The following is a 16,785-nucleotide window of genomic DNA, read 5'->3' as shown; positions in this document are numbered from 1 at the left end:
ACATCTCAAGAGGGCCTGAGCCCAGCTCAGGCGTTCAGTGGCCATGTTTGCCTGGGCCAGCTGAAGGCCCGTCATGGGGAGGACGGGACAGAGGGCTGTGGAGAAGAGCCCAGGGCTGGTTAAAGGACGGGAAAGCTATAGAAAGTGTTGGTCGGGGGAACAACCTCAAGTCTGTCATGGGCCCCTCCCTGATCCCTGTGTTCTCTCTGGCAGATTTGTTTTGGAGCAGTACAACGCCCTGTCGTGGCTCACGTGCAATCCAGCCACCCAGGACCGTACTTCCTGCCTTCCTGTCCACTTTGTGGTGCTGACTCAGTTGTACAACGCCATCATGAATATACTTTAATTGGAAAAGCACTTGTTCTCTCTGGTTCAGTTCCTTCTCCTGCAACCTCAGTGCAAGGAACCTCAGAGACCCACGTCCTTTCCACAGCCCTCACCGTGAGTCCTTCACGGGCACAGTCCGTCCCTGCAGTGTTCAGTCCTCGGGGGACTCCATGACACTTCTTATGGACCTGGAAACTTCCATTAGCAGTGACTTCCAGCCAGTGTTGTGGTGAGGGCAGCTGCCGGCCACTGGTGGGCCAGAAACTTCAGAGGGAAATTAAGGCAATGGTGTCCTTTTGCACAAGAGTCTGTGTGCTCAGCCTTTGTTAAAGATGAGGGCCATCGGCCGTGTGGATGAAATCCTCTCGTGACTGGGGTCTGGCCCGTGGGTTACCTGAACTCCATGATCTGGGACTTGGTAAACTAAGAACCAGCTCCAGTACCTACTTCCACACTGGGACCTTTTTTCCCAGTGCTTCCGCCCACCCACCCAGATGGGCACCTGCCTGCGGGAGGTGGTCGTGGTCTGGCGACAGGTTCAGTTTATTTATTTGGAGTTGTTTTGCCACCACTTTTCCTATGACTTTCCTTTCCTTTTTTTAATTCCTGAGGACCAGGTACAGTAACTGAAACCCAACTCAATCCACCGTAGGATTCTCTGACTGAATACCTCTGTCCCAGAAGCTGGAAAAGCAGTGAAAACAGGTAGGGGAGATGAGGCCTAAGGAGTAACACATTGAGAACCACTCAGCAGTGGGCTTTGTCCAACAAGCTGTGTCCTCCAGGTTCTGCCGCGTGTCCTGCACGACCTCCTTTCCCGAGCTGGGGAGGCAGTCGGGCCTTGCCCGGGGCCCGGAGGCAGGTCACTTCATTAGTTTTATATAGTTGCAATGGAAATCTATTTTCTAGTGAATTCTTATTGAAAACCGGGTCTCTCCTCTCATTAGATCAAAAAGGGACTCGTGTACATATCACAATTGAAAGTGTTTGCTCAGAAAACCAGTTAATATGGTAAATTTTTCTGGACCATAGGAATATTAACCATTAAATTAGTACTTGAAGTTGAGCCTTCGTTGTGGAACTTTTTTTTAAAAATGCCTTTTTAAAGCATTACTGGCTCACTGAAGTATTCTGTGACTGCGTGCCCAGGCCCAGGGAGTTGTCCCGAGGGCGTGTCTGTTAGGGGCATGGATGGGCACCGGCCCCCCGAGCCACGCACCAGCCCGGGGAGCTCTTGTCTGTGTGTGCAGAGAATCATGCAAATTTTACAAGTTCTTCCAAGAGACTTCCATGTCCTGATTATTAACAAAAAAAAAAAAAAAAAGAAGAAAAAAAAAGAAAGGAAAATGTAATAATTGATATGATTTTGTAAAAGTATTTTTCTTGAAATAATCTAACGTTTAAAACATTATATGACAAAGGAAAAGATTGTGTGTCGGGCAGAGAAGAACAGACATGACCTGTAAATGGGTGAGTGTTCTCTGCTGCCGTGGCGGGCAGGGCCACCTTCTGCAATGTATAGGTGAGGAGTCTGATATAGCAGCCGTTTGTATCTACTGTGTACAGTGTAAAGTTGACTTTGAAAATACTGCAGTGCTATTTTTTCTTAATCAGAAAGGAGAATTCTCAAGGCCTTTTGAAGAGCATAAGATGATGGAGATTGTAAACTTGTACAGAAGTGTCTTGCTGAGAAGACACATTGTAAAGTAGATATTTGTAATCTTTTACCACTTTGGGGTTGCTTTTTTTCCCAAAATTCATCAGAACTTTGAATTTTTTTTTAATGGGCTGTTTTTAATGCGGGGGCTTTTCTTCCCTAGAAACCCAATTCTAAGCAAAAAAAGAAAAAAAAAAAACATTTAAAAACCCTACAAAAAGGCTAAAAAAAAAAAGGCAGCAAAGGGTAGTTTTCATCTGGTGTCTTTTATTTAAGTTTTTTAAGTTAAGAAAAGCTGGTGACATATTTATACGTTTTTGTGCAAAAATAAATGAATGGCAATAGATTTTAAAAATCTTATGTACTTCTGTGTGAAAAAGTCTGTATAATATTTCCCTTAAATATGCATTATTTTACTTGTGAGTTTTTTACTGAATTAATCTGAAATGTACAAGCCCTGGATTTGCTACAGAGTGAGAAGTTATTTTATTTTATTTTTTTTTTAATTTTTAATTTTGGAAATCCTGCAGAGATCAGAACTCTTATCATGCTTTGAACTCAACAGGGGCAGCGGGGGGAGGGTGGGACTGCCCGGCATGCCTGTATGTATATTTCAGAACCTTTTTTAAATGTAAAAGCTGTACATTTCCGGGAAGTTCTGAATTTCTTTTGTTTCCTTTTTCCTTCAAGCATTTTGCAGTGAGCTTCTTTTATATAGAGCAAACAATTTGAAAGATACAAAAATATGTGAAGTTCATTTAAAAAAAACCTACAGTATAGCGCTGGTACAGTACACTAAAAGACTTTGATAAAAAGAAACAATAATAAAAGGCCTCCATTTTAAATGTCATTCATATATACCTTGTGGATGAGAGCTATATACTTTTACACACTTTTTTAGAGGAATAAATTATTGAATTACTGAGACTTTGAGTGACTTTTTTTCCCCTTCCAGTCTCACCTCTTGTAATGACATTAGCTGCCTGGGACAGCCCTGGGGAGGCCAAGAGTCCTCCTCTCCAGTGGGGACAACAGATGGACAGCTGTCCTGCCCATGCCCCGGGTGGTGGTCTCACCAGAGTGCGTTCTGCTGGTGGCTCTGAGCACACCTAACCCTAGGATAGGGGCCCTGACCCAGGCACTGCTCCTTCCGGGCCGCGAGTGGCGTCACCTTACTGTCCCCGTGTGCTGATTCTGCGTTCTTTTCCACCTTCTTGTCCCTCCCAGGGTCCCTCTGTATACTCTACAAATGACAGACAGCTCTCTCCCTGATTGACAGGCTGCCGACAGCACACCTGCCACTTGTGTGTTCTTTCTCAGGTCTAACCCCACATATTCCAGACAGAGTCAAGGGTTTGTTTACTGTCCCTTGCTAACACTGGTGAATCCCAGGGTTTTGAAAGAGTTTAAGGTAAAAATTCGAGTCTTTGGACAGGACTTGCTCAGAAGCTGTAAGAAGCTCCGGGTTCCTGGCTTCATTTGGATCAGCTCAGCTACGGCCATTGTGGCCACGTAGGAAGTGAATCAGCTGATGGAATATCTTCCTTGTGGCTGCCTTTCCAATAAAAAAAAATTAATAAATCTTTAAAAAAAATTGTTCTGACTATATCACAGCGCCATCTAGAGCTCAAGCTGATGAGTTGCTTCTGCAGAAGCGGGACGAGGACCCCTCCCTGGTTGTCCTCAAGGAACACAGCTGCACTATGACGCTGGACCTACAGGTGCAAGGTCACACCGGTGCCTGCTGTCTAGTCAAAGGCAGGGGTAAAGAAGCTCGTACTCCGGGCCTGGCGTGATAGCGTAGTGGTTAAAGTCCTCGCCTTGAATGTGCCCGGATCCCATATGGGCGCTGGTTCTAATCTCAGCGGCTCCACTTCCTGTCCAGCTCCCTGCTTGTGGTCTGGGAAAAGCAGCTGAGGACGGCCCAAAGCCTTGGGCCCTGTACCTACATGGGGCGACCCAAGAGGCTCCTGGCTTCAGAGTGAACCGTCGGACGGAAGATCTTCCTCTCTATCTCTTCTTTCTGCATATCTGCCTTTCCAATAAAAATAAATAAATCTTAAAAGCAGCAGCAGCAGCACGCACTCCAGGACCAGCGTCATGGGCGGAAGCAGAATGAGATGTTACCTTTGCCCGTGTTTGTCAGCCTGGATGCTATATCTACACGTGGGGTGGTGCTTTATCCAAGGATTTCTTCCTTTTTATTAAATAAATTATCAATTTAAAGGTGCTGAATAATATAAAAAGGGAAATGTTAAACACGATAACATGGATCAGAACTCCGGTGCTGAGAAGAGGAATCGAGTTACGATTTTTAACAGGATGGTCAAGCGGCGTCACTGAGGCCAGCATTTTAGCGCAGCGAGATAAAGCAGTGCTTGCATTGCACATGAACACAGACTGGTCACAGGTGCTGCTACATCTGCATGCCAGCTCCTTGCTAGTGTCCATGGCCACTCATATGGGAGACCCACTTCTGCCTGGCCAGCTGTTGAAACCATTTTTGGGAGTGAGCCAACATCATCATCTTCTTCCCTCTCTGAAACTCTACTTTTCGAATAGATCAATCTCTTAGAACATGTGTGTGTGTGTTTGCTCTCCACACAGCGATGGAATTGGTACATGCACCCGATACACGGGCACTACTGACCGATGGCCAATAGCATATCCAAGGATTTCTGCTGGCTTGCCTTTCTGTTGCTGTTGTTTGCACAGCTACCACCTGTCTGAACCAATCCAGTCTTGCTCAGTAGCTGCATCTTTTGAAAGCAAAATTAGTTGCTGAATGAATCGGAGCACCTTGAAAATCAGGTGTCGATCCGTCAGCACCCCAGGAAAGACCAGCCCTCGGCCACCTGTTGTGTGGAGATGACCCCCTCCCAATGACGGATTCCCTTGTCCAATGTTCCCCCGTACAAAGGGCTGCTAATGACAGCTGTCAGAGGGCCACCACCTGCCGAGAGCAGCCTTTGGTGCTGCATTTACAAAACTCCCCACACTTTCCAAACTTGCCAGGCACTAAAAATCCCATCCAGGTGCCGTTCACCGATTACCACGGCACCTCGGGTGCTAAGTGATTCTCTTGCTTTCTTATTCCCTTGACAAGAAGGTCACTTCAGCAGTAATTATTTCATGTCATCAATCCCAGCGAAGCACCATTAAGACAGTTCAGTTGGGCCAGGTAATTACACGAATGTAATGTTGGCCTTGGGCGTCTTGTCTGCAGGGAGCCACATGTACCAGTCCTTCCTCCACTTTGCTTAAGTTTCTCAGGTCAAGTTTGAAAAGATATTTTTTGGCTGTTAACTGTTTCTGGCTAAAACACTGGAGCAATGAAGCAGGTGAGAAAAAGAAGCTGAGAACCAAAGTTCAATCTCTGGAAAGCTGGGTAAGACAGGCCTATTGATGTTTCTTGGACAATGCCATTTCCTCCGCAAGTGGACGTTACCAAGGTGATGCCAAAAGCCGAAGGCTGACATGAGGTAGTCCTACTTCCCGTTTTGAAAGAGCGAGCAGGAGAGTCAGGAATACACGTGGCCTCACTTCGTAATATGCTGAACTAATATGCTGCCGTCTGGATTCTTCCATGGGTTAAACCAACACAACCCAGGAACACTTGACATCACCCGCCGCACAGAAGTCAGGCTCCGTCGGTGGCTGCAGCCTCAGCACTCGGCTGTCGCTGCTATGCCTTTGTTGCGGTGTGCTTGAATTCTGCTCAGCCGTGTGATAAAACCGGCAGCTTCCAGAAAATGTGGCCGCCTCCGTGTTGAGAGTAAACACTAGCACAAACAGGAAAAACAAACAAAAACCTCATAAGAGTCTATCTCTTGGGGACAAAAGTCGATTTTAATAACTGAATATGTGTAATCACAATCACTGTCATTTCCTTTGAGTTCCCCCTGTCTGAGGACATTCTGTCTTTGGTCGCCTTGGGGTCATGTCGTTGTGCATGTGCCTTGTTGACTTCATTTCCCGTCGGAGTCGTTTGGAGTATGTGGTTTTCCGTGGCGGAGGAGATCATGTTTGTGTGGTTTAACTCGCACTGCTGCCTCTTGCTGCTGTTCCTCAGTGCAAGGCTGCGGAAGGGTGTGTCTCCTCCAGCTAGGGGTCACGGTCACCGCTGCGTCACAAAGTGCGCCGATGCAGGTTGATGGTGTTTTGTGTCACAGGAGGATCCGTCTCACCAGTGACTTTTCCTCGACAGACAGTAGGCAGCAGGAAGCTAATCCGCCACCTGTGGTGCTGGCAACCCTTGTGGACGCCGGTTTGAGTCCCACCTGTTCCGCTTCTGATGCAGCTTTCTGCTCGTCACCTGTGAAAGCAGTAGAGAACGGCTCGGGTCCTTGGGACCCTGCACCCAAGTAGGAAACTCAAAAGAAGCTCCTGGCTCCTGACTTTGGTCCATCCCCGCTCCTGTCGTCATGGTCACTTGGGGAGTGGACTCATGGAGGAGAGATCTCTGTGTCTCTCCATAGTTCTGCCTTTCAAATAAAAATAAAAGATAAATTTTTTACTCCAGCGTGATGGCTCAATGGCTTAATCCTCACCTTGCACGCAGAACAGGGGTCCCATTGGGTGCCAGTTTGTTTCCCGGCTGTTCCACTTCCCTTTCATTCTGGGAAAGCCTTGGGACCCTGCACTCACACGGGACTGTTTCTGCATTCTGGGATGTGCCCAGTACTACTATGTGCCTTCCAGTCAGAGCATGGCGTTGGGAGGGGACGGGGGACGCTGCGTGATGTCACAAGTGGCCCCTGGGTACCGCGGCATCTTCCAGGTTTCCCCTTAGATGTGCGACTCCTCTCCAAGCCTCGGAACTGGATGCATTTTCGCAAATCCACAGCTCAGGTATGCATGTTATATCCCTGACTCTCCACCAGGGGGCAGCCTTCACCAACAGATCTTTAAGGGCAAAACTGCAAGCTGCAAAACAGAATCTGGGCTGTGGCTTTAGGAGTGAGGGTCTAAGCCCACCAGCGCGGCCATGGCTGTGTGCACAGCTCCAGGAGATAAGTTCCAGGTGTACTGGAGCATTCTGAAGAGTACAAGGAAGCCTGAATAGGAGGCTGGGCAGCTGGTATGTGTTGTGTGTTGGGGAGGCAAAGGGCTTGGCGGCATACTGCTGCTGCCTCCCACCCCATGCAGCTGGTTAAGAAAGGCAAAAGCCTCAGCTATTGCCCCTTCTGAGGGCTCCTGCCCCTGACACTTTGGGCAATGTCTGGGCATGCCACGCAGGATGGGTTCCAGCAGCTACATGTAGTTCTGGAGAATTTAGGCTTTGCTCAGACCTTAGGATGGGATGGGGCAGGGCTAAGGGCAAGGGGCGGGGGGTTCGGAATCTCCTATATAACAAAATCGGAATTCAGCATGATGTTTAGGGGGGGGGTGGAGGACAAGTTTGTGACATAGTGCGTTTAGCAGCTCCTTGCGAGGCTAGTATTCCACATGGGCACTAGTTCGAGTCCTGGCTGCTTCACTTCCAGTTTGGCTCCCTGCCAGTGCACCCAGGAAAGGCAGTGGAGGCCCCTGCACCCATGTGGGAGATCTAGAGGGAGCTCCTGGCTTGTGTCTGGCCCAGCCCTGGTGGCAGCCAAGTATGGAGTGAACCAGCAGACAGGCGATGTGTGTGTGTGTGTGTGTGTCCTGCTCTTTGTAACTGTCTTATAAATAAATCGTAAACACAAAAAGTTGTATGGACCACACAGGGCATGAGGAAAATGGCAAGGGAATTATTTCCATGTTGAAAAGGTGGTGGTGTATTTGTTATTTATTTATTTAAAGATTACTCCTTCCCATTGGAAAGTCAGATATAGAGAGAGGAGGAGAAAAAGAGACCTCCCATCTACTGGTTCACTCCCTCAGTGGCCACAACGGCCAGAGCTGAACCGACCCGAAATTAGGAGCCAGGAGCCTCTCTTGGGTCTCCCATGCAGGTTGAGAGTCCCAAGGCTTTGGGCCGCCCTCCACTGCTTTCCCGGGCCACGAGCAGGGAGCTGATGGGTAGTGGAGCAGCTGCGACATGAGCTGGCACCCATATGGGATCCCGGAGGTGGCAAGGTGAATATTTAGCCATTGAGTCATCATGCTGGGACTTGTTATTTATTTATTTATTTTTTTAAGATTTTAAAATCTGAAAGGCAGGGTCATGGACAGAAGGCCCCAGTGGCCCCACCGGGTGCCCAGGTCTCTGTGATTCTCCTTTCTCTGGACTCTGCGTGGGGGCAGCCGGGCAGGGGGTGTCGTCCTGACTCCTGCAGTGTGGTGGGCGCAGTTCTGTCCTGCTGGCCATCCCTCCTCAGTTTGTTTCTTGGCCTTTTTGCGGAACCCAAGCTGCCGCCCAACCTTTGGGCTGCTGTGAGCCATGCTGCCCGCCGGGCACGCGTGCCAGCCCTGTTCCTTCCGTGCCCAGACATGCAATCACCCAATCACAGGGCGGCTCTGGTTTTCACACTGTGAGGCCTCAGCACACTGCACCCAGGCGGCGGCACCAGGTTGGGCGCAGCTGTGAGGGTTGGGAACACCTCAGCAAATCTGATGTGTAAGAGAGGAAAAAGCGGGTGGTGGGGAAGGCGGCTCAGCCCTGCACCCCAGCAACCTATTGGGGAGGGGCTTCCCAGAGCCTGGGGTGGTAGTGGGGGCTGGAGGAGGATCCCAGCCACACTGAGCACCTCCGTACTTTTGCCAACTTGGGCCTCAGTTTCCACATGTGTAAAATGGGATCACAATACCCATCTCTCAGGGAGGACCTGGGGTGGGTCAACCTCTCCAATGCTAAGTGATGCCACACTTCAAAATACAGAAGACGCGAGTTGGCAGACGGGTGAATGAGGGTGTGGAAACGCAGCTCCTAACACTTGTTTTTGGAGATTTCTAAAAATTATTATTAATTTGGAAGGCAAATTTTACAGAGAGGAGAGACAGAGAAAAAGAGATTCTCCATGTACTGGCTCACTCCCTAGTGGTTGCAATGGCCAGGGTTGAGGCGGTCGGAAGCCAGAAGCCAGGAGCTTCCTCCAGGTCTCCTACATGGACGAAGGGCCCAAGGAGGTTGGGCCGTCCTCTGCTGCTATTGCCTGCCCTATGCTGGGAGCTGGGACTGAACTGCAGCAGGAAGTGCCAGCTTTCAACCTCAGTAAAGGGGCCAGTGGAAAGTAGAAAGGAAAAAAATAGGCATGATACATGGTGCAAAAATAAGAATTAGATCCAACGATTGAACCATGAGACATGTAAATACACCCATTTAGATCAAAGGAGTTCATTGTCTCATTGGATTAAGAGTTAAAAGACACACACCCAAAAATCCAGTCACCTGCCAGACACCGCTCTGAGGAAAGACAAGTGACCCACAGAAGCACACGCACACACACAGAGAGAGAGAGAGAGAGAGAGAGAGAGAGAGAGAAATTGAGAACACTAAGCTGGGAAAATGCTATAAGAAGTCTCCAAGGGCCGCACTATCTTGAGACAAAGGACGGATGGAAGGATGCCAGCACCACAGCATTGGCCCACAGGAGGCACGCACTCACACGGCGGGGGAGCTAAGCCCCTGCGGACAGGAGTCCCGGTGACCTCGTGCATGCAATCCAGATGTTCTGAGCCCACAAGGGCAGGAGGGATCCTGACACTTCTCCCCCTCCACGTCAGAACAGGCCACAAGCCCACAGACAGGTGGACAGCTCACAATCCACAACCTGCAGCGTGGAGGCCAACACCACGCATGACCAGGATGAGCCCCTGGAAATGGTGTCGAGTGCACCTGCAGCCTTCCTCCCAGCTCCCAGGGGCTGGAAGGCGGTGAGTGGGGACTCTGGTGACAATGGGATCCCGGTCCAGGCTTCTCAGGGGCTTGCTTTGTCCCTTGTGGGCCAGGTGGCAACTCAGGTGCATGGAGACTCAGTGAGGGGCAAGGCCGGCTTCCCGCTGATGCCAATGCCACGTGAAGTCAGAACTGAGCATTGGCTGGTCACCCCTCTGTCCAGCCCTGCCAGCCCTGCACCCTGAAAAGCCCCTGGCATGACAGATTAAATGTCTAATCTGCTGTCAGCAAGTGCCAGTATCCCATACGGTCACCGGTTTGTGTCCTAGCTGCTCCATTTTCAACACTTCCCTACTTCTGGGATGGGAAAGCAGGAGAGAATGGTCCAGGCCCTTAGGACCCTGCACCCACATGGGAGAACAGGAAGAAGTTCCTGACTCCAAGCTTTGGATTGTTGTGGTCATTTGGGGGAGTGAACCAGTAGAAAGAGGATCTGTCTCTCCCCTCTTTCTCTCTTTAAGTCTACCTTTCCAAAACATATTTAAAAATATATTTTAAAGCAATTTACAAAATAAATATTTATAAAGCCAGAGGCCTGGCTGAGTTTTGGACAAACCACCTGCGAGGCAGCAGCTAGCCACTGGGGGGCGCGATGGAGCCACCAGCGTCTCTTCAGCGCCCTCTACTGGAAACATTTAGCATGGTGCTGCCCGATACTTTAGGACAGAGGCTTCAGGGGCCGGGAACACTCTTCACAGGGCAAGTAAGAAGGATTCCATTGGAACAGAGAAGGAATACAACGACAGGGACACAGACCTCTTCCCGCGGGGGGCTGGGGAAGGTCTACTCCGCCTTACACCCCCTGGCTGGTGGCCGGGAAGCCCGTCCTTAGGGAGCATGTCCACGGAGGGGCGCTATCGACCCCTGCCTTCTGACTTCCCTGGCCTCCGTCACCTGCTCCACCCGCTCCACCTGCTCCCCGTCCGTCTCCCGGATGGCCCCGACACGCAGCGGGTGCAGGTCACCTGTTGCCGCGGCGCTGGGGCCGAGGCCGTGTCCTTCCGCAGCCGGCCGGCAGGTGGCGCCACAGACCGGGCCGACGCGCGGCGGCCTCAGGGCCAGGGCGGGAAGGGAGACGCGCCGGGCTCTGGCCGCCCAGGCCTCGGCTCGCTCTCCACCTGAGGCGGGGACGCCGCTCGGGCGCGGCACGCGGTCCGGCGCGCGCGTTGGCTGTGAGGGGCCTCTTCCGGCCCTCCCGCCCTCGGAAAAGCCGCGGGGGCTTGGGTTTCCAAACTCCCGGCCCCCATGTTGGCGTGTTCTGGAACCTCCGAAGGCCGAAGCCGCGCTGCCCGCCGTGTGGGAGCTGGCCGTGACCCCGCTGCGGGCAGGCCGTCGGGCCGCCGGGAAGCCCACGGGGCTGTCTCGTCCCACACAGGATGTGGCCAAGCCCCGCGCGGGGAGGTGGCTCTCCGTGGTGTGGCCTCCTCAGAGGCGGCGGCGGTGGCCCCTCAGGGAGGAAGGTCCGCATGGCGGGCAGGTGCAGACACCACCCTGCCCTCACCTCGGTGTGGAGCCCCGTGGGCGCCAGGGGCGTGTCCGGAAGGCCGTGTCCTCCTGGCACAGGGGGCGTGCGGGGCTGAGGCGGGCTGACTGCGGCGTCCCTCAGCGTGGACTGCGGAGCGCCGGGCAGCACGGTGAGCCGCCCTCCGCTGGGCCTTGCGCGAGCCGGTGGGCCTCCCGGTGGTGTGACCGCCTTCCTTGGGCCTGGGGGTCTCGAGGAGGCTTACCTGGCCTTGCGCTTGGCGGTTCGGGGTGGGCAGGGCAGGCTCCCGCTGGCGTCGTGACCGGGCCCCAGCTCTGAGCTCAGACCTCAACTACCCTTGCTGCCCAGCTTTCCCCGAAACTTGTCAAGCTGGGATGTAGGGATTCGGGCTGGACGTCTGGTCACCCCGAGGCTGGGTGGCTTCCAGCTGCAGACAGCCCTGTGCGTGTGCGTCTCTGCGCTTTGCACCTGGGGCCTTGCTTGCCTCCCAGCAAAGGGCGCGGGGCGGAGGGCGCAGGGAGAGGAGAGGAGGGCTCCCCGCATCCCTGCGTGTGTCTGTCTGGGAGGAAGGTGCTGGAAGGCAGCTCACAGCCGTCTCTCTCTCGCTGAGACGGTTCCAGGGGGCCGAGGGCTGCCCCAGCTGTGCAGTGAATTCGGACGAGGCCCCGAATGGCCCGAATGGACCCCGCCTTGGGGAGCCGGCTGCTGTGCTGGGCGGAGGCTGGGAAGGACGCCACCTTCTCCTGGGTGGCAGGTGTCATGGCTGAGTCTGGGAGTCGCGGTCAGGGGGTGTTGCGGCCGGCTAGGCTGGTAACATGGCACGAAGAAGGATCTGGGGATGAGGCACCGACACACGACCAGAGATGGTGGAAAATGTCTCTCTCCGGCCTCTCTCGAGGCCTGCTTTTACTGCCTCCACTCTTGACCTCTCACCTAGTTCTTGTTTACGCTTTAGCCCACACTCTCAATATTGGCTACAGCTGAGTTCCATTAGACCAGGTGCTTTCAGCCCCAAGCCCATTGCCTGTAGTGCTCAGCTTAGCGAGTGCTAACCAACTCCTTAGCCCACAACAAGGGGGCTGCAGTGACTGACATGTGTGTGTGTGTGGACTTCAGGACTCCAAGGTGACCTTTGTACGTCCCTGTTCTGGCCAAGGGGCCGTGACCCTGAGGCCGGTGGCATGTTCAGGAGGTGCTGGGAGAAGGAGTTGGGGAGCGTCTGTCTGGCCAGCCTTGTGTATCCGCAGATGAGAGCACTGTGCCCGGCTGCCAGGCGGTTTCCTTCGTCCCGCCGGGCTCTGCACAGCCCAACCCCTCACGAGGCAGGTGCATGGTGGGTCCTGAGGGCACCTGCCTCCTTGGGTTCGTGCATTCAGAGTGGCTGTGCTCACGTCCTGGGTCTGCTTGGGGTTCCAGCTCCCCACCGCTGTGCGGCCCGCGAGGAGAAGAGGGACGGCTCAGTGGCCGTGTGGCAGACCAGGATGGACTCCTGGCCTCAGCCGGCCCAGCCCCAGCTGGAGTGGGCATTTGCGGAGTGAACCAGCAGTTGCAAGATCTCCGTCTTCCCCTCGCTCTCTGTCTTTACAAATGTAGGAGTCACACTGTTAAAAAGGGGGACGGGGCAGCACAGAGTTGGCATTGTTCCAGCTGTTGTAAGCCATTCGTTGGTGTTTATGGGACAGGGTGCTCCAGTTGTACACAGTTACCACATCGTTTGGATGAGACACTTGGCCATCCACAGCGTCTGGTGCGTGTGGAAGCTGAGGGACTGTTGGTCTCTGACTCAACGAGGCCCAGCTGTGAGGTGGCACCAAGCATCCCTTCCCCTTGTCTGTGGTCTTTGAATTGCCAGCTGCGTTGTGGCTGGGCTCTGGGAGCCCCAGCTGGTGGCTCGCTCCCCTTCTGTGGGTCGCTGTGGGGGCTCTTGGCCCACTGGCTGGTTGAGTGCCCCCTCTGCGTGTCTGTCCTCGGAAAGCTTCCACGGTGATAACTTCTCTCTGGGAGGGCTGCCTACCGGAGGTAAGGATGCTTCCTGTCCGTCATCTGCCAGCTTTGCATGGCAGGAGGGATGTGCGGGCTCTGGCTGGGGTGGGCGGCGAGGGCCCTGCCCTGCGGGGTTGAATGTGCACCTGGATTGCTGAGAGACCCCTTCTACCGGCGATGTCCTCAGGCCCCGGTGTCCGCTGACACCAGGCTTGAGAGGTGGGGGTAGGCCCTGATCTGGATGCATGTCTCTGCTGCTTTCTGGAAGTAGCTCCGAGGCTGAGGACTGGCTGGTGCCTGCGCCGGCTCCCCAGCCCAAATGTGGGGAAGTTCCTGCTGGACCCTGTTGGTTGGTACTCTTAGGCGGCACGCTCTGGGTGGGGCCCACATGGTGTGAACATAGGAGATGAGAACTACACCGCGTCAATGTGTGCCAGGCTCCAAGGGGTCGATGCTGGCCGCTGCGTCCCGGCTGAGCTCGGCTTGGGCACCGTGTCTTCCGGGACCGGTCACTTAGCAACTCTGGCTTCTCCCTTGTTGAGTGGATGCTATGGGATTCTTGCAGCACAGGTGTTTTGGGAGCGCAGAGGGTGTTCAGGAGTGGTTTGTTTTTTCACTACTTTTCAGGCACCATATGTCCTGTTTGACACTTAGTGGCTGGAGCCTGGAGTCACAGCTCTGTTTTCTGGGTCCTGCAGGAGTGGGGATGGGCAGTAGCCCGAGGTGCAGGCTGCTGCAGATTCCTGAGGGGTCTGCGGCTTTGGCAGGGCAGGCAGGACTGTGATGGGGCAAGCGTGGTGTTAATCCCACGGTTTCTCTCATCTGGGCATCTGCGGGTGTCCTGGCTCCTTCCTGAAGCTTGAGCTCAGAGCAACTTATACACCCTGGGAAATACACGGAGATCTGGACATAGAGAACGAACAACACAGTAGAAGAATTAGAAGAAAAACTCAGGGGGAAGTCCCAGAAGTAGCACTGCAATCCGAAGAGATGAAGGCATCCATCTTTAGATGGGAGCTCAGATTCATAAATACTCCAGCAAGAAGGAATGGGGCCATGCTGAGGGCTCGGGAGACCTGGAAGGTGTTCTCAAAGTTAACTTCTCTTCCAATTCCATTTTCCATGGGCTTTTTGAAGTACCGTTGTATGTTGCCGTCACTCAGGACTTAGTGCCAGCTCTTCCGGGAGGCCTTTTCTACCCATAGTTACCATGCTCCGGCCTGGCATTTTCTCATTAAATGCTACTACATTTCACCTTGTTCCTGGCACTGACCCTCCCCTGCTTTGGCTATCAGTTGGCGTGTCTGTCTGTTGTCTTGGACCTGCTACCCGCATGGTTGGGAAGGCTCCTAGCGGAAGGCAGTGGTGGAAAAGGGGATAGTCCAGGACAGAGCTAAGAAAGTGATCCCAGGGACAGACGCGGCACGGCGGGACAGACCCGAGTCTCTTCATATACGAATCGTTTTCAACAAGGGCTCCCCACTCTCTAGGGAAAGCAAAACCTTTGGAACCAATAGCACTGGAACAACTGAGTAATGGTTTAAAAAACTAACCTCCACCCTTACCTTGGCATTACACTCGCAACTTTTAATTTGCGAAGGACCGTGGGCTTAAACATGAAAGCAAAAAGATAAAATTCCTAGAAGAAAACATTGGAGGGTATCTTAGCAACCTTGAGAGTGCGCAAACGATTTCTTAGAAAAGAAGCAAAATGTACTAACCAGAGAGGAGGAAAAAAAGTAATTGCACTTGATCAGAAAAACTGAAAATCCCTGCATCCTCCCCCAAATCCCCTCAAGAACGTGAAAAAGCAAGCTACAGGTTAGGAGGAAAAAATATTTGCAATACATGTGTTTGTGTCCGACTTGGGTCCTAACTCTATTAGAACGCAAGTCAATGATAACAGGTTGGAAGAGGCACCGTGGGAGGGGTGACCCAGGAGCAGCCGGGCAGCGTGTCTCACGGGGTGGGCCGTTGGAAGCCCACCGCAAGCAGTGGGGTGGTAGCGGTAGTCTAGAACTCTCGATCACCGTTAGTGTGAAATGGAGCCTCCCTACGCCTCCAGTCTCTGAACCAGCTGTCCAAGACAAAATAAAACATGCGCTCACAAACAAATCCTGGCCAACAATTTTTATCACAACTTGATCCGTTATAGCTATATACCGGAAACAGCCCAAATTTCTATCAGCAGAAGAAATAATAGGTACGTTTTGTATGTTCCCCTCAGTTGAGTACTGCTAAACAATGGCAGGTGTATTACTGATCTGTAAAACACAGATTAATCTCAAAGACAGCATGTTGAGTGAGAGAAGATCTATACAAAAAGTTCATGTGGTGGGATTCCATGTGTGTGAAGGTTAAGGACAGACAAAATGGAGCTGCCAGGTAACAGGAGAGTGACTGTGTTTTGGGTGAACTGGAAGGAGAGGTGATGGGAGTTCTGGATTGGGAGATGTCAAAACTCGTGGAATTGTGCGACATTTAGAACTAGGGTATTTTACTGTATGTATGTTTTATATCAATATGACAAATACAAATATCACAAAAATCATTGCTGGGGATAACATGAATCGGATCTAATGGGGACCCCGGGGACATCTGTTGCACCATGGAGCGGGTGCCCCTTCAAGGTGAGGGGGCAAGGCTTTTGCACCCCAATGTCATTTAGTCCATTTCTCCCTGGAATGCTTAGTGTTCTGGAAGGAGCATCTCAAGTTCAGCCAAGAGCAGTGTCTGGAGCAGGGATCAGCTGTGCACGGCAGTTGGCTACCAGCGGTGCACCTGGTCAGGGGTGCCCAGCGTCTGTACCAGTCTGCCCCTCGTGCACGCTGGAGCACCAGGCTTCTCACCACGGCTCTCCAGGCTTCATTCTTCCAAGATTCCAGTCAGTCACAATTTCTGGAGAAACTTAGATGAGGAAGGTCTGCTGTTGGCCCTTTTTGTGTCCATTGGAGGGGATGCTGGCTGCCTTCTGACCAAGGGGCATCACCTAAACCCCTGATTCATAGTGAGCCATTCTTGTGCCCCGTGGGGGGACGCACACCTCTCTGGGTCCTTGGGTCATGACACACAGAGCTCCAGGTGGCAGAGCCCCAGGGCGCAAGGCTCACCCACAGACTCAGGCTCCATGACGCTGAACAAGGCACCCTGCCCTCCGAGGTCAGCCGCCCCGTCTACCGCTGTGCCGAGCGCAGAGTGCAGCCCACGCTGAACCCTTGACACATCCTCACCGAGTGCTCTCCGGCAGCTGGCTCGAGCCCAGCCTGGGCTTAAGCATCAGTATCCCTTAAGATGTTCGATTTATTTTATGAGCACAGAGTTAATGTTCATCACAGAGCATTACCGCCAAAGCAGAGGAAAAGCAGAGTCATCTGGAGGTCGCCCGAGATCACCCCGGCAAGCTGGTCCCTGCTGGCAGCCTCGGGCACACGCCTCCAGTACCTAGGAAGGGCAAGGAGGCACCGTAGGAGCCCTCTGAAGGGCGTGGGGCGTCTGGGGAGTGGGAGCGGTTACCCT

At 52.8% G+C, this 16,785-nt stretch overlaps 1 protein-coding gene and 1 pseudogene across 2 annotated transcripts in view; both read left to right on the top strand.

The window, feature by feature from the left end:
* The window catches only part of MED13L (mediator complex subunit 13L), a 238,747-nt gene extending 237,333 nt beyond the window's left edge, over positions 1-1,414 (top strand). For both annotated transcript variants that reach the window (XM_058656914.1, XM_058656913.1), the window contains exon 31: positions 214-1,414. In XM_058656914.1, coding sequence (XP_058512897.1) covers positions 214-346 — 133 coding nt within the window. In that variant the 3' untranslated portion in view covers positions 347-1,414. The remainder of the gene's footprint in view (positions 1-213) is intronic.
* Positions 1,415-10,737: 9,323 nt separating this feature from the next.
* LOC101525553 (anamorsin-like) overlaps positions 10,738-16,785 on the top strand; it is a 67,278-nt pseudogene continuing 61,230 nt past the window's right edge.

Source organism: Ochotona princeps, chromosome 29 (genome assembly GCF_030435755.1).
Source record: "Ochotona princeps isolate mOchPri1 chromosome 29, mOchPri1.hap1, whole genome shotgun sequence".
Taxonomy (NCBI): Eukaryota; Metazoa; Chordata; class Mammalia; order Lagomorpha; family Ochotonidae; genus Ochotona; species Ochotona princeps.
The sequence above is the reverse complement of the archived record's forward strand: the minus strand, read 5'-3'. Positions and strand labels throughout refer to the sequence as shown.